At 39.9% G+C, this 23,935-nt stretch overlaps 4 protein-coding genes across 12 annotated transcripts in view; 2 read left to right on the top strand and 2 right to left on the bottom strand.

Moving 5' to 3' along the window:
• The window catches only part of LOC123978147 (disks large-associated protein 2-like), a 101,153-nt gene extending 94,342 nt beyond the window's left edge, over positions 1 to 6,811 (bottom strand). The window contains exon 1 of the mRNA XM_046061299.1: positions 6,697 to 6,811. Coding sequence (XP_045917255.1) covers positions 6,697 to 6,811 — 115 coding nt within the window. The remainder of the gene's footprint in view (positions 1 to 6,696) is intronic.
• A 3,639-nt stretch (positions 6,812 to 10,450) lies between these two features.
• LOC123977950 (cytospin-A-like) lies at positions 10,451 to 18,102 on the top strand. 2 transcript variants are annotated; one of them, XR_006826808.1, is made up of 13 exons: positions 10,451 to 10,910; positions 11,865 to 11,980; positions 13,674 to 14,129; positions 15,012 to 15,085; positions 15,449 to 16,077; positions 16,163 to 16,250; positions 16,393 to 16,468; positions 16,549 to 16,585; positions 16,942 to 17,038; positions 17,152 to 17,268; positions 17,413 to 17,487; positions 17,609 to 17,668; positions 17,767 to 17,847. XR_006826808.1 is itself a non-coding variant. In XM_046061022.1 (13 exons), exons 2-13 carry the CDS (start codon positions 11,941 to 11,943, stop codon positions 18,042 to 18,044), a joined length of 1,770 nt encoding a protein of 589 aa, XP_045916978.1. In that variant the 5' UTR covers positions 10,451 to 10,910; positions 11,865 to 11,940; the 3' UTR covers positions 18,045 to 18,102. The 2 variants fall into 2 exon arrangements, 1 of the variants encoding a protein (XP_045916978.1); XM_046061022.1 differs by lacking the exon at positions 17,413 to 17,487 and adding an exon at positions 18,035 to 18,102 and having other exon boundaries at positions 17,767 to 17,852.
• Positions 18,053 to 22,033, bottom strand: grcc10 (gene rich cluster, C10 gene). 8 transcript variants are annotated; one of them, XM_046061029.1, is made up of 4 exons: positions 21,603 to 22,033; positions 20,778 to 20,831; positions 20,412 to 20,588; positions 18,053 to 19,170 (listed from the first exon to the last, which is right to left on the bottom strand). In XM_046061029.1, the coding sequence occupies exons 2-4, from the start codon at positions 20,827 to 20,829 to the stop codon at positions 19,031 to 19,033; spliced, it is 369 nt and encodes a 122-aa protein (XP_045916985.1). In that variant the 5' UTR covers positions 20,830 to 20,831; positions 21,603 to 22,033; the 3' UTR covers positions 18,053 to 19,030. The 8 variants fall into 8 exon arrangements, with proteins under 8 accessions (XP_045916985.1, XP_045916981.1, XP_045916987.1 ...); XM_046061025.1 differs by having other exon boundaries at positions 20,778 to 20,854; positions 21,603 to 22,031; XM_046061031.1 differs by lacking the exon at positions 21,603 to 22,033 and adding an exon at positions 21,517 to 21,596.
• Positions 21,512 to 23,628, top strand: saysd1 (SAYSVFN motif domain containing 1). The gene is made up of 3 exons (XM_046061024.1): positions 21,512 to 21,728; positions 21,948 to 22,168; positions 22,900 to 23,628. Exons 2-3 carry the CDS (start codon positions 21,968 to 21,970, stop codon positions 23,221 to 23,223), a joined length of 525 nt encoding a protein of 174 aa, XP_045916980.1. The 5' UTR covers positions 21,512 to 21,728; positions 21,948 to 21,967; the 3' UTR covers positions 23,224 to 23,628.
• Positions 23,629 to 23,935: the final 307 nt, after the last annotated feature.

The raw sequence follows: 23,935 nt of genomic DNA, 5'->3' as shown, positions 1-23,935 counted from the left end.
CATTGTCAAGATGAAAATCCCCTTGCTGCCCATCGAGAAGCCTGGTTGAGGAGTAATCCCTCCCACCTTGCTGGATTCTGTTACACACACATGCATATGAACACACATACACACACACCTGCACTGATCGCTGTGATTGAGGGGGAGACGAGAAGCTTTTCCTCCTAAACCGAAGACAGATGTATTTTGTCATATCCGACAAAAGATCTATCTCTGTGAGCTTATTTAAATTTCTCTTCATTGCGAGGAATACTAATTACTTAATCTGCGGTGGCAACTTCTCATCTACCTGTTAAATTCACACACACACACACACACACACACACACACACACACACACACACAAGGCTTTAACAGTTCCACCGAAAATGTCTCAAGAAGAAAGCAAAAAAAATAAAAAATCCAAATACGAGAAACATTTTTCTGGACAGGTCCAAGTCTTCTTACCTTGCAGCGAGTCTATGTTCTGGAGACATTGGAGCACATATGCGGCGCGTCTTCACACGATGACAGGGAAGCGGCGGACAGTCATGCAGAGGTGTTTCACATCTGAGAACGGAGGGGGAAAGCAGGATTTCTCCTCTGTTTTTCTGTTCCTTTCTTGTTCTTTTTTTCAAAGCCCTCAGAGGAATGGAGCACTGACAGAGGAGGAAGAGGAGGAGGAGGAGGAGGAGGTGGTGGAGGAGGAAGAGGAAGAGGAGGAGGTGGTGGTGGTGGTGGTGGTGGTGGTGGTGGTAGAGGAGGAGGAGGAGGAGGAGGAGGAGGAGGAGGAGGAGGAGAGGGAAGGCTAAGGGAGTCTGCCGGGCTGGGCTGCTGTGGATCACCTGGAGCAGTGTTGAGCTCCGCATTTACTCCTCCACTGCAGCAGTACGAGGCAGCGGCGCGAGCTGCATGTTGCTCCCACAGATCACCGCAAAACGAGGACACGGAGTCTCCATCTGCTGGATTCAGGATTCTGCAGCTCTGTAGCTCCACACGCTCCTATCCCCATCAGCATGCACACTCATGCTGTCCCTCTTCCCCTCTGGGTTTCTATCAGCATCCCTGTCTCTCTGTGTGCCTTTGCCTCACGCTCCTTTTCCCACTCAGGGGGGGGGTTTAAAACAAGTCACCAACGTATTCCCATTGTTATTTGGCGCTCACTTTTCCTGGTTGTGTGTCCCCCGTACTGACTGGTGCATGTGGTCATACATCTGGCGCTCTTGGTAATAAAACGTCAAGCTCAATAAAGCCTCAGCCAACCTCGTGCGCTTCCTGCAATGACATCACTCCTCCGACCGAAAAGGGAGGGAGTCGTTCCCTGGTCTTGTCGGGACCCTGCTGACGTCACCAAGATCAGACACGTTTCTCATGCCATGTGCAGGTATTTAAATAGGCGTATAATCCGTAAAGAAAGTTACCCAAAACTGAACAACAGGACGCACAGAGAGGCACGCCAAAAGTGATGGTCCCACTTCAGGTAAACGCCACAAGTTACATCACAAGACTTGAACACATGTCCTGTCTTTCAACTACCTCTTATCCAAACTAGAGCCGCAAATTCCACCAACCAGCAGAACACTTGATCTCCAAGTCCGACCGCCCTCACATTCCCCTCACGTCCTCCCTCCTTCACCAGCCTCTTCTCTCTCCTACAGCACAGCAGAGCTTCTAATGTTAAGAGACAATGGGAGAGAGGAATAAGTACAGATTTGGGAAGGATCATATTGATTTTATTCATAATGTAAGACTTATTTGTATTCTGGAGGAGAAGAGGGGCTACACAAGAGAAATATGAGTGCACCTTCACTAGATGAAAAAGACACATCAGCAGTATCTGATGCAGATAGAAAAGACAGACCGTTTAAATAAGGACATGGGAACACAAAGCTGTAAGAGCTCAAACCTAGTGAAAAAGTCTTTCTCCCGTTTTCTGTGCAGGTGAATGTTTGGAAAGAGACAATGGTTTTCAGCCCACAATCCTCTCTTGCCAACTGTTAAACGGTCATGATGGCTCTGTGTTGTGGGAGTCGTTAAAGTGTTTTAGACAATGCAGCAATTAAAGAATATGAGGAACAGGTGTGCCCTAAAGAACAACATTGTTTTCTTGAAAAACTGTAAATGTAAATGTACTTTATTTGTCACATACACATACATGGTGTGATATTCATCCTCTGTATTTAACCCATCCCTCAAGAGAGCAGTGGGCAGCCGCTGTGCAGCACCTGGGGACCAACTCCAGATCTTATGTCAGTGTCTGGTCAATGCACTGACTGAAGAAACCTAACATGTTTTTGATTGTACTAGCATTTCAAGCTAATGTCTCAAATGCTTTCCATAGTTTCTCCAACCGAAAGTACTGGTGGTTATCTATTATTCCACTACGTTACAGTTGTGTATGACAGCAAATCAAAGTCGACTGAAATTGATCCTCATTAGTTGGTTGATTACAGTATTCACATGTTCCATGGTTATTTAGTCAACCCCCTCCAGATATTAATGGGCACATTTTAAAATTTTGAAATAAACTGCCTTCTTTGAAACTGTCACAAAAAACATCCTGGACACAAAGGTTAGATAGAATTATAGGGGAGGCGTAGATGCAACAAAGTGAGAAATATGATTTAAATATAAAGAGACAAAGTCTCCAGATTACAAGTAATCCCACACTTTTACCCTCAAGGAGATACCATATGCACGTAAGAGCCATTAAAAATGTGTACAGCAATTCGCTTTTGCCAAATGCAGTTAGAATCCTGAATGCAGTCTCCTTATGATCTGACGAACAGAGAGCATAATCTAAAAAATGTAAAATGGGAAGATATTTCATTCTATAGAGATCATAATACCTTTCTAGTAGTTATTTCCCCGAACAGTCATCATGAATAATGAGACTGTAGATACAACACAAGTACTGAAATTATTGTGATAGTTTGCAGATAACTATAAAAAGACTCCTTATTTAAAGCCTTTCGTTTTATTGAGGACGAGAGATACATTACAATCTTTGTGCTGTAGTGATGGCTATGCATCCTTTCAGTGCTGCTGACAAACTGTTGAGCAGCATAAGCAAGCAAAGTAAGTAAATACATTTTCACAAAGTAACACAGCACACAGTCTGTAGTGAATTCTCAAATGGCCAGTTTCTGAAGTGCACCAGTGAGTGCGTCATAGCAGCATTTCAATACGTTATCAAGTAAACAGTCCCACCTAGTGGTGTACCACTGATATGAAGCGCTTAAGGAATATTTACACATTTGTGCTATTATCCTGTTCTACATTAAAAACCATAGACAAACAGAAATGACAAACCGCCATCAGATTCATTTTTTAAGTTCAAGCTCCTGCACATAAAGTCATAATGAGCATCACTGCTCCTGCCACATGGCTTGCTTGCTTTATATTCCTTAAAGAATACAAGTTTAGTCCACACAGTCATTAACATTCTGCCTCAACCTTGAGAAAGCGATGAGTAAGGTATGATCAAGAGCTCTGAAAAGTTCTGTGGATGGCTGATAAAGAAAAGAAAGAGAACTCGAACAATTCTTTAGGTTATGCACATCAAACACGCAGAGATGTTCCCGCATCCACATTCACTTCATCCGGAGCCTTTCTGCTGACAAAGCCTGTAAAAGCACAGTAGGACCCTACACACGATTAACTCGCAGATAATCTCTGATGTGTGGTCGGGCTGAAACTCCACTGTCAGCCCATTCGTAGTGCTTAAAAAGACATTTTCAGAATGCAATTAACACATATATGACCATTTGAGCACAGCAAATGCTGTCAAACTTGAGTTTAGTCAGTCTTTATCTAAGGATGGAGTTATGATTCAGAATGATACAGCAACACTCTGACAAGCTACTAATGTGCAAAATGTAGCTGAGATGTTAATGAGCAGAACAAAATGGTGAAACCTCAGTGTAAAAATAGTTAAATATGACCCTTAAAATGTTTATTCATTGGTGAATTATACACCGACAAGTCATAGGAGAATCATGAGAAGACTTGGTTTTGTGTGAAGTGAATTAAAATTCACAAAGTAAAAATTCAAGATCACTCTTTAATGATTTCCTCGTGGCCTTTTGCTTCAAAAGCAATCATAGTGATAGTGATAGTATTTGAGGTTTGTGCTGATGTGAGCCAGCATTTGATCATCTATAATGCCCAAAAAATGCCAAGAGAAAGGCAGTGGACCCCTGCAGTGCTTTTTCCTTGGATGGTTCTCGGTGCTTTGACCTCTACTGAGAGAAGGAGTCGTGCAGAGTTTAACTAATTAACAACTATCTCCTTGATGCTCTGTGCCAAAATTCTCCACACATCACAGCAGCCAACACCTCCACCACATTATGTGAGGTTTATTTGCTGTCTTTTGGTCTGTCTTGACTCAAGCCTTTCCCATCATGCACTGGGCAGATGGTGGGGAAACATTCATCTGTTAAGTCGATCTTTGTCACTGTAAGGGGACAGTGCTAGAAAGGCTTGAGTTGGAACTGATTTGGTTCCAACTCACTTATCAGCAAAGTTTCAACCTCCATAGGCAGACGTTTACAGTGCAAAAGCTCTGTACCCACTGTACACTTCCTGCACAGCACCAAATGGCAGAAAAAGTTATCAACTAGCTGGTCAACATAGTGTAGAGGTTAGCAACTAAATAGTCAGATAACTCTCTCAGGAGTTGAAGAATTAAAATTAGCTCAAATGAAGGGGAATATTGGACTTACGTTTATCAGGTGGACGAGACTTCAAAGGAATGCTAAAGTCTCTCTTTGTCTGCTGGATGTGTAAGTAGACAGCTGTCTTCTAACATGTTCTCCATATCAACTATATAAGGCGATAGTATGTGAATGTTGTGTTTATAGATTGTTGTGGCAAAAAACCTATTAAAGCAGGTTTAACTTACAGTTTGAAACATATAAAGGATAAAGCTGGCCTTATTCATACCAAAATGGGTCACAAATATATTAATTTTTAAATGGTATATGATTTCCTAAACAATATGTGCATTGTAGGTTGTTTGTATTGGGGGGGGGGGGGCAAAATGATTTTATAGTGCATAGGAACTATTTTCAGCTGTGGATTAACACACATTTGGTTTGCTGCTTACTTTTGGCAGTAATGTAGGATTGACTCAAATGAAACTTCAGATTGGTAAATTATATATGTTCATACAATAGTTTTATGTATAACTTATTTGTGGATGGCCAAAGTTATGTTTATATTTAATATTATTTCCTTATGTGCAAGAATACAGGTTCATATATCTTTATTGTTTATGCCAGGTGATAGTGCTGTAAGGTGATCTAGTGCACATGTGTATTTAAGTATAGGGAAAAACACGTCACTAGTTAAGATGTAGAGAAGTCTGCAATTTGGAAAGAAGTTTTAATCTGTTTAACAGCAGAAGTTGGTAAGGGATCGGTCTGAGATATATCGTCTTGTTTGGATAGATTCACCTGCCCTGTTGTGATCTAAATCTTCAAATAAATCCTCATTCAGCATTTTCCCCTCCTCTGAGGATTATGAGTACACTGGTTTAATTTATAAGACAGCTGGATTTAATTAAGCGTGTCAAAACTTAGATATGCCCAGAAGGCTAAGTGGCCTTAGAATTTGCAATATGGTAAAATGTTCTGTGTTTATGGTAATGAAGGAACATGTCACTCAGTGCAACTGTGACTCATTAATCTGTTTTTAATCATTTTTGGACAGAAAATGGAGGTCTGTGGCAGATAGCAATAAGATATATCAGGATCTGGCTACAAAGGCAAAACTTAGTATGATCAGTTTGGTCTTTTTGTGGGATTTGTTGACAAAAAGAGAAATATAGATTATCACCAGGCGTATATCTCTTATGGTTTCTGAATAAAGTTTACACTATTACTAAACACCAATGATGCAAACATGGTTGACTGGCTAAAATGGTCTCCTACTCCTGAAAAATCGTCACTTTAAAAGAGCAAGTATGCATCCACCATTAACACCTTTATTCCTTCTGATGCCTGCTACCAAAATAAAAAAACCCTTCCCTATTAGCGTGAATGACACCTCCTCATTAAGTTTGACTTAATCACCCCTCCCACCTCTTACCTGAATCCTTCTCAAAGAAAAGACAGCAGTGAGTCTGTAGTAGCCATGGTAACACCTGTGACAGATGAAAAGATGGATGACAGATATACAGTAGTACAATACAGCTGAGTCACTCCAGACAGACAGACACACACATACACGTAGATCGACTGAATGGAGGGGAGCAGCACAATGTGAACATGTGGGCATTTACAGACAGAAGTAACTTGAGGGAGAAGCTGTGGGTCCCCTCCATTCACAATGGCTTTTCACTAAGGTAAAAAAAAAAAAACACCCCGCTCCCCTCCTCCTTCTCCCCCGACACACTCACCTCCACCTCCAAACACATGTACTCTAATTCTCACCTCACCCACACACCATGCATCATTCAGTGCTATTGATTGATGGGTGCAGGAAACACTCAGTCAAGTGAAAAATCATTCAGTGAGTGACTCATTCATGCTCTGTAAAACTTCTGGCCGTTTCTGACATTTGCACCTTCACTCTGACCAGGTGCGATGCTCCAGCCGGCCATCAGATCCCATGTAGGTGCACCTGAGATATAACGGGCAATAAAAATGATAACAACAATAACAGGCTGCGCTCCAGGCTCGGGCCATGCACAAACACGACACTGTTCCTTCCTACCTTTTTCAGCGCTGACATCTTCCTCCTCAGAGCAGGTCACTTCTTCTTCGATAGTAAACGGGCGATAAATAAGTGAAATGCGATCACGTCCCCGGGTACCCGTGAAAACGTTCATTGCGTTTTTCGTTATAAACATCTGCAGCAACGCGGCCGTAGTTTCCCATGATGACGGCGGCTTGTATGTGTTTTCTTGTCCAACGCAAGTCCTGATGCGGCGGCAGACTCCATTCTCAGGAGATGAATTATAACGCACTGATGTTGTTGTGGTCACTGAAAGCACAGCTCCTCTTATGAAGGCAGCCAATATCAGACGCCATTTTCACAAAGTCCGCACCTACAGCATACTTGCATGATATATAATCTAACAGAAATAACGTGACTTCGCAACATCCCAACATACGAACTTATACCTACAGAAAAAAAGTACTAAAAAGTAAAAGCAGTCCATTTTATTGGTGTTGGTTGACATTAGATAATGGTGACGTAGGCTACATAATTCAAAGAGAAAATGCACAAATAAAGGACAGTTATGTCACTTTATCTAATATCACAAGCCATCAATTATTATTATCATATATGAGCTAAAGTTGAAAAATAGACAAAAAATAGTAACACAACAGTCACATCATTTTCATATCCTTTACCCTGTCCGTTTATTGGATTTTCCCTATTAGTCAACATTAATAACTTTGTTTACATTGCACTTTTGATAAACAAAGTTTCAAAGTGCTTTAAAGTAAAAGGAATACTTTTTTTTTTTAAACAAAACAAAAAACAATAGTAGGCTATTATGCAACTAGATAAGAGAAAGCTATACAAAATTTAAAGAAGGGATCTGCTTGTGCAGCCTGATGAATAAAACAACGAAAAGGTACCTGTGAAGATCTAAAAAAAACTTTTTATTTTAAGGGCCTGAACGAATGAAAAGCACTGTGCTATCCTGGGCAAATGACTTTACTCCAGCAGAGCTTCATGAAAGGCCAGTGTTGGTTGACTGCTGTGTCTCTGGGCAGCTCCTGTAGGGTTTAGTGTCAGCAGGTATATACTGGCAAAGCACAAGCTCAGCAAATATTTCCTTAAAAAAAAGTATGTGTAATTGACATCCAGAAGTGAAGTTACTCCCAAGCTGCACCTTTACAGTCTCCTCCTACACACCCTAATCTACACTGCCTCTGTTTTTGTCTTTTACTGACACACACCTTAGGAGTAAGATATCGGCCCGGAACTTGGAGCCAAAGAGGAATTTTTCTGTGGTGAAACACAGTTCACAAAATATTTGCAGGAAAGGCAACTAGTTTTGTTTTAAAGTGCCTTATTATAATTAGTAGTTTACCAAATGGTGCATATTATAATTAGTAGTTTTCTTAATGGAATCTGGTGTAAGATAAGATAAGACAAGATAAGATAAGACGAGACAAGACAAGACAAGATAAGATGTACTTTATTGTCCCTGAAGGGAAATTTGTTTTGGACTCTGTCTGTTCTGCAGCTTTACAAAGACAACACAAAATACAGAAATAAACATTTCCCAACACATACTCTCATGCAACACAACACAGCTCTCATATACAATAGACAGGTACCTATATAGCAAACACATTAACTCCTTCTTCCGATGGCAATTTTTGATAACCCTGTCGGCTGCATTCCCTGCAAATGTAGCACAACCCTTGTACAATAAGATATTGCACAACCAGTCTATGTATTGCCCAAATGACATATTGAACAATCCAATAGCTTATGTATTGCTTAACTTACCTATTGCACACCCCAATAGCCTACATATTGCACAAATGACAAATCACCCATTTCACATAACATATGCAATACACAATGACATACAGTATTGAACAATCCAACAGCCCATGTGTTGCACCACTAACCTATTGCATAACCCCAATAGCCTACTTATTGCACAATGACATAGTGCACAGCCCAGCTAGCCTACATGTTAGTGTTCATAAGCTTAATGGACATAGGCACAAATGAGTGTTAGCCTGCATATTTGGTAGTTTTCAATTGACTCTGGTGTATATTATAATCAGTAGTTTCCAATTGGACTCCAAATGTACATTAAATTAAGTAGTTTTCTTAATTGATTCTGGTGTATTTTATAACTATTAGTTTTCCAAATGGAGTCTGGTGTATATTATATTTAGTAGTTTTCCAAATGGACTTTGGCCTGCAGCATGTGTTGAAAAAACAGCAACAATGATAATATAGATATTTTACATGAATGGAAAAAAACTCACACAAAGTTCTAATATATACAGTATTAAAACTCACATGAATACAACTCCTTGTAGACCCACTGAGAATAGTGTCAGAGTTAGAAAAATGTTCTAACTCACATTTTTTGAAGCCCCACAATGCATACTTACACAAGATTTGATACTAAACTATTAGAAATGTGTCTTTTGCTGGTGCATGGTACACACAGAGATACAATAAAGTACATTTGAGAGCATCAAAGTGCAAATAAAGAGAAAACACAATATATGTGTTATTATTTATTTCATATACAGTAAAATGCTGTGCACTAACTGCTGCTGGCTAAACTCTCTCAACAAATGGCAGTGGGAATAAAGAACATTTTAAAACAACACTTCAGGGAACTCTGAACCTCTGCCCCTGACCGCATCAACAAAGTAAGTAAACTAAGTAACTTCATTCAGCCTGCAAAAAAGTAACTTAAGTAAATGTTACGTATTAAACCAACTGTTTTGGGCAAGAATAAGAATATACCATATTTAACATACCATTTTTAATTAGATAAAATTTAGATTTTTCTTTGTGGATTACTCAGTGTTTTTTGTACTGTATGAATGAAACAGACTTAAAAATATTTCCAAATAACTCTATCACTCTTTCATTATTCCTGTCAGAACTGAGTTTGGTCACTGGAGGGCGCTAGAAACAATCTTCTTCACTTTGCTCTGTCCATGGTGCTGAAATACTCAGACGCACTACATAATAATAATAATAGTAATACACAACAATCTGCAGTCTCAGTCTGTCCCCCCCTCTCTCTCTCTCTCGCTCTGTTATAGACTTCTATAGGCCTTCTAATTTGACTTTACTGCGTGATGTGTCATATGAACCAAAAGTCAAACTAAAAGAAAATACGGCCCAGAAAAAATAAATTACATTTCACTTATTTTCTTCACACCAGTGCCTCGTAACCTATTCAATATGTGTTTTAATGAAGGATCTGAGACCATTTGCACTGCTGAAAGGCCGCCCCTGTGTGAGTGCCCTAAAGGGTTAAAGGCATAGTCAATCTCCTCAGTAATGTGGTTAAATTCCTTTTAAAAGTACCCAACTCTTTATACAGTTTATGACACAAAGTAATTACAATAAGTAACACCAAATGCTAGACTCCTATGTCTCCCCTGTGTGCCATTGGTTTAAAAGCACAAAGGCTGTATTTTTCCATTTAAGGTATCATAATGTCACTTTACTTACGATTTTAGCTCTGGCTGTGCTAAATTAGAAGAATCTATTTGTCTTAGTGATGCTCTTCAACATGTGTGTTGCCAGTACAGCATAATGTACAGGTGTCTCTTCAATGACACTTGGAAATGCCAGTTCTGACTTAAACTTTTGGGCCAGCTCACCTGGATTTAGCAAAGTTATGTCTGCTAAATATTACTTATATATATACTTATTTTCTGTCACATTGAGCTAAAACAGTGACGTAATCCAGACCGCGTGAAGCTGTAACCTACCTACCTGCGTGTTGCCACACCTGCATTTAGTGATAATTAGCTAAACCGCTTCCTCGCGCTGCTTTGCCACCGTCCGCACATAGCCTACTTTTATTAATTAGACCACATCATTTCGACGTTTGAGTCGTTACTTTGTGTGAAAACATTTTCAAACATCGCTCTAAATAATATTATTAACCCCCCAGCCCCATGTCGTCGATTCAACGTGCAGCTGCTACGCAATCAGTTTTTTTCTGCCTCCTTCTATGTTTTTTGTCGCATTGGATTTAAAGGCGCAGCGGAGTTGGATATTACTGGGACCCAAGTTATAGGCTAGGTGTTGGCTGCTGTGTGCGTGTGAAAAGGGGAAATCGGGGAAACATGATTTTCAGTAACTCGCACAGTGTCCTCCGGTGAGTTTGGGATACGGGACGCTGAAAACGTCGACAGGGACGTCGAGAAAGCCGGGGATCAAACTGGAAGGCGTCCAGCTGGCAGGCTGAGCAGGTAGGATGAATGAAACTGGTGTGTGTAGCGTCGTTTGTTGGATGAAACGTATGTCTCAGCCGAAATACTTTCACAGAAATAACATCACCTGCCAGGATACGGATTGTGTTTATTGGAAAACGTGACTCCAAACTTCATTCACCAACCGGACAGTTTAATGTTATGTGGCTTCTTTGGAAACGCGATTGTGCAGCACAGCACATTTTCAAGACGGTTGAGAAATTGATAGAAAGGACGCGTTGCTACGGAATACAATAGTTCTGGTTTGAGAGTTTCTTATCCTGGTAGTCCAATCCTAGTCCCTAAAATGATCTGCGAAGGCCAGTAGTCAGCAGCGTGTCTGTTGTGAAATTTGTTATTAATTATTTTGAAATTAAGTGCCTAATCGAAAATCATGTGCGTGCCGAATTTCACTGGAGATACACTCAATGTCTTAGGGAGGTTATTTATGACGTTTAATATATATGTCTTTTCTCAACAGCCATAGCAACCTTAAATCGCTAGATTATTCAATAGATTTTGGTTAATTTGTACATGCTACACATAACTCCACAGCACTGCAGAGGAGCCTCTGCATACTTGTTAGAAAGGACGTTATCATTTTAACACATCTTTGTCTCTTTGTTGAGCAACACAGATATGACTTTATGTGAAATGTATAGAAAAGCTGTATAACTGTATGCTCTTAATTCGTGGGGCCTCATAAAAATAAAAATAATAAATACAAATACTACAGGCAGTACAGAATACTTTGTACTGTCCAAAAGCCATTTGTATTTCCTAGTAAGAGAAACAACAACCTTTATAGAACTCTATTGTCACATTGGGGGAAATGTTTGGGCTCCAAGCTTAGAAGATGCACTAAACATGTCCTGAGCTTTTCTTGACATGTTGCACTTGGCAGTGAGTCATGCTCATTAAAAGATTTATATTTATTCCCTCTCATCCATACAGTAGTGGGCCTCACAAAACAGAGGACGCAGTGAAGGACACTGGGATAGCCTATCCAGACACCCACCCCTGCTGGATTATGGGTAACCATACTGGCAAAGAGACCCATGGCACTACAGGTACCCGAGGACAAAGGCAAACAACACAAACAATGCTTCTGTTTCAAAACGCTATGGGAAAAATCTCTCAGACAGAATTGCCACATGTTTTTCACTTCAGTGTCCATACAACCACCTTAATCCAGGTCAAAATCAATGTGTTTGCACTCAAAACAAACACACAAAAAAGTTCTCTGAAATTGTTATTGTTTTGTGCTGCAGACAATGACAGCATCAGCTTTGTACTTGTTACTCTTCTGCATTACAAAAGAATAACAATGCAGAATACATACATGCAGAAAATGAGAACTTCAGGGGACTATTGTGTAAACCAGTTTATTTACAGTTGGAACAGCAGATTTTGCTGGCTTTAACACCAGGTAAATGAGGGTAAACTCAAAGTTACATTATGTCCTCCTAATTCTTATAAAATGTAAAGACACTTCATCATATCCTTTGGTTTACTCAAGGTGCACTGATATAGTACAAAGGCAACACAAAGCATGTTCTGATCTTAAGTATGCCACTAAACCAGGAATAAGGAAACACTGATAAAAGAAATCCAAAATGTTTCATTCAAACAAACTTATTACAAGATTTTTTGTGCAAAAGTATACCTGTATAACGCTAAATCTCAAAGTGGGGCTGCCGACACTCGATAGATGCAAAGTAAATTCATTTGTCAGCTCCTGTATGATCACAGAAACATTTCTTGGCACACGGGAAGTGATGAATCAGAACTTTGCAGTGAAATACAAACTGTATCTCAGAGGATTCGGTGTAAGTTGGATTCAGCAGCGTCCGATCTTTTTAGTCTCTCTCAAGCCTTCAGTATACTTCAGTTAAAAGCTAGCTGTCATTTTGCTCAGCTGATGTGTGAAATTGCCCCGTGCTGCCTTACACATCTTGTTTTCTAACTGAAGACAATCAGCCGGCCGCTCACTCAGTTTAAATCTCACTTACAGCTGTTTAAAATGCTGCTCCTCGTTTCCCCTCTTGGCTGTCAGTATGCAGGAAGTAGGCTCAGGATAGAGGATGAGAATAACTCCCCTGCCATAGCTGAGCAGACTACATCATGCGGCTGCCAGGGAAATGATGAGTCGGCAGAATCCTGCTGTACAACACAAGGACAAGAAGAGGAAGCAGGAAAAGATCTGAGTAAAAGCAGGTGGAGAACCCTGTAGCCTGCCAAAATCTACACAAGTTTATAACCAGTGCACACTGTAAACAGCATACAGTCACATAGCTCTAACATTATTTCTCAGTGACAGAAGACACTTTAGATGACGATTTTATAATACATAAACTAAGCCTGCTTTAAAAAAAACCCCAATGAAATCACTCTAAATTTCTTAAAAGTGGTTTATGCAGAATACCAGCAGCATGGATGATGGCTGTAATCGCAGTGAGAGCAGCTGTTAGCTAGTAGATCAGGGTAAAATCGTCTCTCTTCCTGGATGTTGCCACATGGGGGAACAGTGTGTGAGTGTTTGTCTGCCAAGACATTGGCAGGAGAGGCTTTTTGCTGCATCAGTCAGCACCAGGACAGTAAATAAGGGAGCCGACACTGGGTGCTTACATCTGCATCGAGGAATAGAAGAGGGGGGGCTTTGCATTCAGCACACTTTTCATCTGAAATTAGATGATTTTAAGGCTCAGGACATTTTGGTGATTTTGCTCCTCATCCGTTATACAATTTATTTCCCACTCTTAGGTTCTCCTTTAGATTTCTTCCACACACCTCCTACCACGCCCTCAGAGGCAGATCTCGCTGCCATGGCCTTGTCATCTGCAGCTTCCTCTAAGAAGACACAGACACCATCTCCAGCTGGCAGCACCACCCCCTCCGCCACCTCTTCAGTCGCTGACTGGACACAGAAACTGTCTTCTCCCTCAGAATGGGCTGTGATAAGTGTAGACAGTATCAGCTACTCTGAGACAAAGGTGAGCGATGCAGCAGCGAGCCACAGGAAGGCGAAGCTCAGCCCGGGCAGCCCGGCGTCCCTGCCTTCAGAGCAGAGCTGGCAGGAGCAGGATAGTGGAATGGAGCCGCAGGCTGCAGCAGAGAGAGTCAGAGAGGAGATGACCCTGGTTTTAATCAGTCTGATGGACCACTACAGGGCCTCACTAGGCCTGACCCCCAACACTGATGTTACCACAGGCGCAGTAGGTATGTCCTTGTTTCGTTTTCTTAAAGATACTTTAAGTACACTCTTGTTAACCCCTGTTGGAAATCAGAAGGAACTGCAATATTACTTACAGATTGATAACTTGCATAAAACTGTGACTTACTTAAAATCATCTGACTGTGATTTAGTAATGTGGCATGGCTTCTTCAGATAGTTTAGGACTACTGAATTGATTCAGCGTGTGGATAAAGTAAATGGACAATGTAGAAGGAAAAGACTTAAATGGGTGTTTTAGTGACTTAGTATTTTCATGCAAGAGACAAATTAAGGATGAGATGTCCTGACTTTTAGTCAGTCGTGTGGGTCAAGATCCAAAAACACTGGATCCTACATAATGCAACCCAATAGCGTACAGTATTTTGTTATTCCACCCCTGCCTACATCTTTCAAACTCCTTGCCTTCAGTTAAAAATCCATAGTCTTCAAACCCATACTGAGATAACCCTAATGACATCACAGTGACATCATGAGTTACTTTATGACTTTAGAAAGCTCTTCCAGAGCCACAGAAGCATAAATGTGATTGAAAAGTGGCAAGTAAATGTATTACTTAATTTTCCTTCACTATAGAGACAAGACAGTTGTCACAGCAGACATTTTGGTGTTTCAAAAACGTGTAACTAATAAAACTATCAATGGCCACATACAATTCAGGTATATTGGTGCCAGGCCCTATCTATCGAAATGGAACAGAGCCACCATTAATGTTTCTTCCTGTTCTGTTAAATATTTTATGAAATTGTGCTATATGTTGCTCTGGAGTAAATAATAGATGAATTACCCAATCTGACTGCAGTTGTCAGACTTCAAAATCCTTTTTTCACTGAACCTTGTGTGCCTTTTTTGTTTGACTCGTCTGTCAGAGCTGCTCAGGCGTTTGATAACAGAGAAAGATGAGCTGGTTGAGGAGGTGGACACACTGAGGGAGACACTGAGGGTGAGTTGGAACTGCAGGTCCCATGAACAATAAAAATGTCCAGAAACTCACATTTATTTGCTGTGAAATAGAGACTTGCTTTGGACACTTACAATATTTTTTTTTCTGGAAAATGAATAAAATCTTTAATTTCATTTACTTTTCTTTGGCATTTCAGTCTTATGACTTTTAGGCCATGTGATCACTGAATCAAACATATTCCAATAAAATGTTACATCAATTATTTTTCTTAAAGTACAGAATTTATTCAAATATTCATATGGTAAGAGATCAGAGGCAGCAGTAACATCCAAGACCTTATGGAGACCAAGATTACACTGTCTCTTTTCCACTTGGTCCTCTTTCTTTTGTCCTCCATGACAGACGGAAAGGTTGGAGTGGCATCAGTTTCAGTGTGACCTGCAGGTTGCTGTGTCTGTGGCTGACCGGCTGCGGGTCGAGTCGGAGCAAGCTCTGGGTTTGCTCCAGGAGAGCCACAGGGCTGTGGAGGAGCAGTTGGCTCAGGCCCTCATCAGACAGCAGGAGAAGGATGGAGAGCTGGAGAGTCTGAGATCCGAGCACAGAGACGTCTGCCTCAAACTAAGAGAACTCACCCTGCAGCAGCAGCAGGAGCGGGCCGAGCTGGACGCTCTGAGAAACGCTTACAGGGTGAAAGACGTAACAGATTGTGATGAGAAGGCGGAGAGACAAGACTCTGATGGGGGGGAGGAAATACAAGAAGTCTTGGAGGAAAAGCCCAGGGAAGTTCAAACTGACACTGAAGCTAAAAATGTTGAAAAACAAAGAGAGGAGAATGAAACAAATCAAGAGGTAGATGCTGAAGTTGTAGGTCATGATCCTGAGGAGGCAAATGGATCAGGGAGCATGTACCTGAGAGGCAAAGGGGTGGCGGAGGGATACCTTCGTAGTTTGGCTGCTCTGGAGAAAAAGAAAGAAGGGGGACGTGGGCAGAAAGATCCGAGGAGGATTGTGATGCTTTGTGAAAGATCTTGGTGAGTCCATATTAACGCTCACAACACAGATCCACCCCTCTTAATAAAAGAGTATTATAAAACGTGCAAAAAAAATGTCTTCTAGGAGTCTCTCTCGTCTCCCACTCTCATCTGACTCCTCCAGTGAGAAAGGGACCTCAAAAAACACAAGCACAACGTTGCCACTATGCAAGGTATAAATAACACTTGTTGAATTGACATGAACATATTCTTTAAACTATTGTATGGATGATTATCTGAATGATTAAGGAGGTGGGAAACTTTGTATTGGCATTTGTAGAATCACTCAATGGTGTCATCTCCAAACTTTTCCAGAAAGAAGAACCACCAAAACAGAGACGGATAGACCGAATTTTACAGCGGCAGGACAGCTGGTCCAGTTTTTACACAGGTGTGCTAAAACCTACAGTACTAACCCACCTTTAAGTAAGTGTTCAGTTGTATGATGGAGGCTGCATTTGCTTCATGCAGGAAAACAGGATGAGGACCAAAGCACAGATTCCATCAAGTAAGTAACTAGTAGGCCCTTTTTTTTTTAATTTTTTTTTTTTTTGCTGATACTGACATCTCATAGTCTGTGTTTTAAATGAAGAAACAAATAAGACAAATGTTTAACATGAACGAGTCACTTTCAAATCATCCATGAAGTCACAATCTCTGAATCTGTAGAAAAAGCTTTTCTTGCAGTCCCCAAGTCTGTATTAAATAACTGTTAAAGTTAATCTAAACTGACTATACCTTTTTCTCATAATTTGTGGTTTTACTTATCACTGTATGTTTATATTTCTGTAACTATGTTAAGAAAATTACAATAAGTTATTCTTAAAACTTAAAACTAGTGAAATGTTTTCTTGCCCTACTCAGACCTCAGGATGGTTTCAGTGCTCTGCTGAGGCGTCATGGCGGCTCCAGAAGAAACTCCCTGCTGCGCTGGTGCCAGAGTCGTACACAAGGTTATAAGGTTAGGGAGGAGAATGTTGCCATTATTGAAACTGAAATTTGTCAAAATCAAGAGGAATTCTTACCTTTTTGCCAGTTATAGATCTTGTCTTCATCGAGTATGTTTTGTGGCAGAATATTGAGATCACAAACTTCAGCAGCAGCTGGGAGGACGGCATGGCGTTCTGTGCTGTTTATCACACTTATTTGCCGACTCTCATCCCGTACGACACCCTAAACCCAGCAGACAAGGTAAAACCGATGCTGTTGAAAACGAAACAAAAGAAATGCTTGCATTAAGCAGATAATGTGAATATGTCCAATCATATATTGATGATCTCTAAAATCATAAAACAGAAACTGTTGAGTCCACAGAGAATTCATGTCTCACCACAGGATTCTTGCACACTGTTGCGTTTTGGTCCTCAGACAACCTGATGAAGGTCAAAGGACCAAAGCATCGTTAATGGAGTGAGAACAAGTGATCGGGATTGTTATTTTACAAGAACGCCTTACTGAAAGGCACATCTGTAATTATGTGTACCTGTCCTTATAATTATAAAAGCTAATTCTGACTCTAATATTTTAACAGAAGGAAAATCTGGACCTTGCTTTTAAGACCGGAGAGAGTGTGGGAATCACTGCAGCACTGGTGAGACATTTTACACAGGACACTTCTGATCTTAAGTACAAGTTCTGGAAAGTTATTTAAAACTGGTTTTATAATCTTATCTTTACATGTTGTGACAGACAGCGGAGGAGATGCTGAAGGAAGACGGGCCGGACTGGCAGAAGGTCTTGGGTTATGTCGAAAGCATTTTCCGTCACTTTGAGATGTGAAGACTTTTTTTTTCTCTCATCTTCCTCTTCTGCCTGGTTCTTTTTCATTGTTGTGACTGTAACTAGACTGTAACACTGTTTACCACAAGATGGAGCTCTAATCATAATGAACTCGCCACCCAGGCAATATCTAAAGACTGTATTACATGATTCTATGTATCCTTTTATGTCCTTACAGAAACGATTGACACACAGATGGAAGAAACTAAACTGGAGTATTTTTATTTTTTTTAACATACCGCCTATTCAGATCAAAATAGCTGCTGGGTAATGATGCACAAGACACAAAAACAGTACCGGTCCAGAAGATAAACACAGGCTTATTACTTTCACATTTGTAACTGGGTGCACTGGTCTTGCACGGTTTGCCTTTCTACAAAATGAGCACTTTATTATTAACATGGTGTTATATTTTTAAGTGGACGATTTATGAATGTGGGGCAATTTAGTTTTATCTATTTCCCCTCATGTTACATCTGCATGTACCCAAATCTAAAATCCACTTCACAAAGTAAGGGTTACAGACATGAACCCAGATTTTATATATTGAAATAGTGACATTTTAACCTTAAACACTACAGTGATGTCCATCTGAGGGAAGCTGTCTTTGCAGAAATGTGTGTATATATGTAAAAGTGTGTAAGCGCTTCAGTATTTTTGAAAACATGGTCAATATATGAAGATGTTGTTGCCAAAGCCGTATTGCAATAATAAAGTTATGTATATAGAATATCCCCCCCCCCCCACACACATATTTTCTCTAGTAGTACCACAGATTCACAGAAACATTTTTATTTTAACATAACAAAAGAATTACATTTGATACATCTGCCAGTATATAAAAATGGTATAACTTAAAATTATAAAATCGATGGCATTAAAGGAAAAAACATTTAAGGTTCAACGATACAGGAAAATGGCCATAGTGTAACATGTAACAAATAAATACTGAAACATTTAAAAAGCAATAATTTAACATGTTTTTGCAAGGATGCTTTAAATGAAACCATTATGCAGAGATTTTAGTACGTATTAGTGTATTGAGTTTGAAACTGTGTTTTCCATTATTTCTCAAGAAAAGTAGATGATAGACAAATATTTGGAATTACAGTATGTTCATGTCCATCATTAGATGAAAGTAACCTTGCAGTTGACCAATGAATCTAAACCATTCCTATGAAGCTGGAATGGCGCCTCCTATAGGTGGTGTTGACAGCGGCGGCAGGAGGAGAGACTTCAGTTTAGCGGACATGGCTGCAATTTCAGGGTCCTGGGTTTCATACATTTTCACCAATCTGGCAAATTTCAGGACACCTGAAAGTGAAGCAGAACCAAGATCAATGTGAGGAAATGTGTCATCTATTCTCACGAACATGCCGTCTAGGGGTGGTGATGGCGCATAGATAAGATGCTTGCCTTTGGTGCGGGAGACCTGGGTTCGATTTCCACTGTGAGACATCTACCATTGTGTCCCTGAGCAAGACACTTAACCCCTAGTTGCTCCAGAGGCGTGCGACCTCTGACATGTATAGCAATTGTAAGTCGTTTTGGATAAAAGCGTCAGCTAAATGAATAAATAATGTGTAATGTAATGTCTATGCGAGTTGTAGAGTATGGCACTTCTGACAATATCTACATATAATGTGTCGGGTTGACTTGTCTCACTTTCAGATGATATGCATACACTAACAATTAGAGAAATCAAATGATTAGTAATGTCTTTATTTCACTCGCTTCAACAGAAGCTTGATAAATTATCATTTACCTGTACTGCAAACATTCATCTTCAAATCTATTTAGTGATGTCTGTGACTGTCTCAGATGCATGCTTTTCTTTCTATCTGCTGCACTCAGGTCTCTCTTGCTAAAAGATCTTGATCTGAATGAGATTATCTGATTAAAGGAGATATATATCTATCTCTATCTCTATCTATCTATCTATCTATCTATCTATCTATCTATCTATATATATCTCCTTTAATCAGATAATCTCGTGTGTGTATATACACACACACACACACACACACACACACACACACACACACACTTGGTACGGAGCAATGAAGCTGTTCTGGAGGCTTGTGGTGGCCTTACTCCCTACTAAGACACTTCATGTTGTTTTTTTCATTTGTCACCCATCTGTATGGCCCAGCTCTGGTGAATACGTTGATGAATTCTGGTCTAAAGAGGTTTTTTTTTATTTTTATTTTTTTAAAGTTAAATCCTGTGGCAAAATGTTCCCCTTTACAGGGCAGTGCTTTGGCTCCGAATTTATGAGTTTTCTTGTGCAGACTTTACGAGAGACAGGAGGCTCAAGTAGTGGTAGCGGCAGCTAGCAGTGGTTCTAGTCCAATGCACACAGAGTACATCTAAATGGTTCTCACCAGTAAAAACCAAGAAGCTGTCTACTACATGATATACAGTATTTGTGCTAAAACATCCTTTCTGCATAACAAATCAGCATCTAGTCAAAGAACTTGGTTAGTGTAATTAGTTTCAAAGAAGAAGAAACTAAATCTATACTTTAGGGATACAAAGTGCTGCCTCATGCTCACCCTCTCCTTCATTGTTGAAGCCGTAGGCTTTGATAACCTCTTGTTGAATCAGGGTGGCTACAGGGAGCACAAGCTGCAGCATCTTGCCCATGTCGTTGCAGGCACTTTCTCGAGCCTCCTCCATCCTGGCAGCGTTTTCTGGTACTGAGAAGGCCTGGATCACCTCACTCAGTACCACTGTGATAGCAACAAACAAAACATCAGCATTCCTTTGAACACAGTTGTGACAGATCTCAGCTCATCAGGCACGTTTGACATTCTCGCAGTATTTGTCCACTAGTCATTCAGCAATAATTATGTATGGCAACTAATTAAAAGACCAGAAAATACTGAAAATATAAACTTTATAGAAGCAGATCCTCTCACCTCTGGTCTGCTCAACAGTGAGTGTGGGCTGCTGTGCTGGAGCTGAGGCCATGTCTGGAGAGAACAGATACAACAAGCTGTACACAGATGATTACAGTGAACAAGAGGAAAGAAAGAAACTAAACACAATTCACACTTAAGTAATTATAACTAAATGACATCCTTCTGAGTAGTTTAAAATAAAATGAAATAGCATTGGTTATAGAGCTGAACTAAGCGATTAATCGTTTCACTCTTTCTAAGCAAAACTGCAAAATACCATTTTCTGTTCTTCCACTGATTATTCATAGTTTCACACGATTGTAAACTGTAAATATCTTTGGGTTTTGGACTGTTAGTCGGTCAAAACAATAAATAATAATAAAAAAATAATAAATGGCAATATGAAGACGTCATATCAGGTTATGAGAAACTGTAATCGGCATGATGGAAGGAAAGACTAATAATGATAATAAATAATGATGTAAGACAGCGAGGTAACTTGTTACAATGGTCACAATGGTCCTAAACTTAAATACAGAAAGTAAACCTACATCTAGCTGTTGGAAGATGATGCTTTCTCTATCGTTTAAAAGTCTCACTAAAGTTAGTTAACCTGATATTAATTAGTCTTTCACAAAATTACGCCAACACTTGAGCTGGACATCGGTTCAATGGCTGAGCCCATCGATCGTTGACTTTCTCTCTATCGACAGATTAGAAGCTAACTTAAGCTAACGTTAGTTTAGGAGAAGGTTACCGTTAGCAACAACAGCTCAAACGTATACATTCACAAAAGTATTTTTACTGTGCGTAAAAATGGAGAGGTTTGGTTTGGAAACTCACCACTAATGAAAACAACTTAGCTTGTAGCAGACGTGTGAAAATGTGCCAAAAAACGAGACCTTTTACGACGATTGAAAGCGTTTTACGACACAACGTCCGCCTTTCAGATAGACGTGGGTGTAAAAGGTAAACAAACGTCTGGTTGAGCTAATTAACATGGTGAAGTCTCTAAAAATGTAATTAAAGTAGAAGTTAAAGTGAATGACAGTCAGTATAATTGTATTGGACGCTGTGTGAAGCTTTACTGAAACAAAGCCGATATCAAAACGTTTTGAATGAGTTGTAGTAGCAGCGGTTTTGCCACGTAGGCCTACACCTAAGTTAATAACGTTCGTGTAATTTAAGGAACAAGTCGGCGTGTGTCGATGGAGAAGAAGCTTGCAGAGTTCAGAGCCAGACGACAGGCTGAAAAGGCTGTTAGAAAGGATGAGAGCGCTGGTCAGCAGTGCAAAGCTCAGACATCAGGGGACTCAGCTGCTCAGGCGGATACAACATCATCAGCTGACAGTCAAGAAGCAGAGGAGACAGAAACAAGCAGAGATTCAACCCAAAGCTCTGAAAGCAAGGTGAGACATCACTGAGTTTACACAGCTCGATGTGTGTTTAAACTATGAAACAGGTCAGAAGTTCATTATCTCTCTGATTAAATGTTTTCTTGTTACTTAGTAGACTTCACTGCAGCTGGCTGTGTCAAATTTAAGATCACTTTTTTCTAGTTGGTGTGTTGTGTAGGTCCAAAAATAAAATAAATCAGATTAAACACATAGAACTAAGGCTAAAATTCATGAATATTTTAATTATCGAATAATCTGTCTATTGTTATAATTACTTTATTTTTTATTGATTTATTATTTGTTGTATGTCAGAAGAATAAAAACTGCATCTTCAGATTGCTTTTTTCTCTGATCAACATTTCAAACTCCAAAATGTATTAAATTTACAGTAATAAAAGCAGAAAGATTCTCACTTTTAAGAAGCTGTGGATGTTTGGAAAATTGTGAAAAGTCTTGTCGATCAGTGTTTCCCAAAGTCTAAGGTGACGTCCTTAAATGTCTTCTTTTGCCAACATCCCAAAGATATTCAGTTTACTGTCAAAGAGGACTCAAAGCAATTCATCGATTATCAAAATACTTGGCGATTAATGTAATAGTTGACAACTAATTGATTGAAAGACTAATCATTGAGCTCTACCTGTAAGTAACAAGTCCTCCACTCTAAATTCACACTGTATGCCGTGTACCTGTGATGTTGAAACACATTAAACTTATTAAACCTCCTGTTGTGTCCTTCTCTACAGGACCGTAGTGACTGGCTGCTGGACAGCGCTCTGGGAAGATGGCTGACTTCGAGACAGTTTGTCTTCTCAAACCTCACTTTGCTTAAAGTGCTGCTGTGGCTGGTGCTGCTTGGTCTGTTTGCTGAACTAGAGTTTGGCCTGCCTTTCTTCATCATCTCCCTCTTCTACTGGCTCTACGAAGGACTCCGTAGCCCAGCTGCCCGCGAGCCGGGAGAACTGAGCGCTTATTCTGTCTTCAATCCGGACTGTCAGCCTCTGCTGGGCTCTCTCACTGCAGAGCAGCTGGAGGGAGAGATGGGTTACAGACCTCTGGCTAACAGATGAATTGCTTGTGATTTACATTATATAAAACAAATCACATCTTTTTGTCTGTTCAGAAATGTTAATTTTATTCAGGAATATGCAGGATACAATATTAAATTGAATTTGTTATTTCTGTATAACACATTAAATTGAGTTTGGCCTACTTACAGTTTTATTCCTGTTCCTGTTTATTCTTTGAAGCAGTTTGTCACATACTGTATGCTATGTCACCTAGTGCACAATATATTACTTGGTGACATTTTCCTTGTATGATTACAGAATATTTTGAACCTTTACTTCCATTTCTTGTATTGATTAACATGGGTTTGGTAATAAGAAATGTGGGAAGTATATTAAGAAGGAAAATGGCGAGAAACAACGGCCTGTGCTGAGTTACATACACTTAATAAAGCTGCTTTTAATTTATATGAGAAAATGTTGTTTACTTGAAAAAAATAGCTTCCCAAGTTTGATAAAGCATTCTGAAATGTCAAGCAGTATTGCATCTTGTCTCTAGGCCAATATCACAATTTGGAATTATCATTTAGTTTGTTAAATCTGCCATGTGAAATGTAAAACTCTCAAATGGACTTTCTTTATAAAACTAATGAGATTTGAGCACAAGAGTAAAGCTTGATACACAACATGGAAAGCAAGTATCTCTGTAGGTATTTTTTTTGTTGTAGGGAATCAGTCTTTTCCTCTTGCATGAAACATGGCGGACACTTGGACC

The sequence above is a fragment of the Micropterus dolomieu genome, linkage group LG10 (genome assembly GCF_021292245.1).
Source record: "Micropterus dolomieu isolate WLL.071019.BEF.003 ecotype Adirondacks linkage group LG10, ASM2129224v1, whole genome shotgun sequence".
NCBI lineage: Eukaryota > Metazoa > Chordata > Actinopteri > Centrarchiformes > Centrarchidae > Micropterus > Micropterus dolomieu.
Note: the sequence above shows the minus strand (reverse complement) of the source record. Positions and strands in the feature narration are given on the sequence as shown.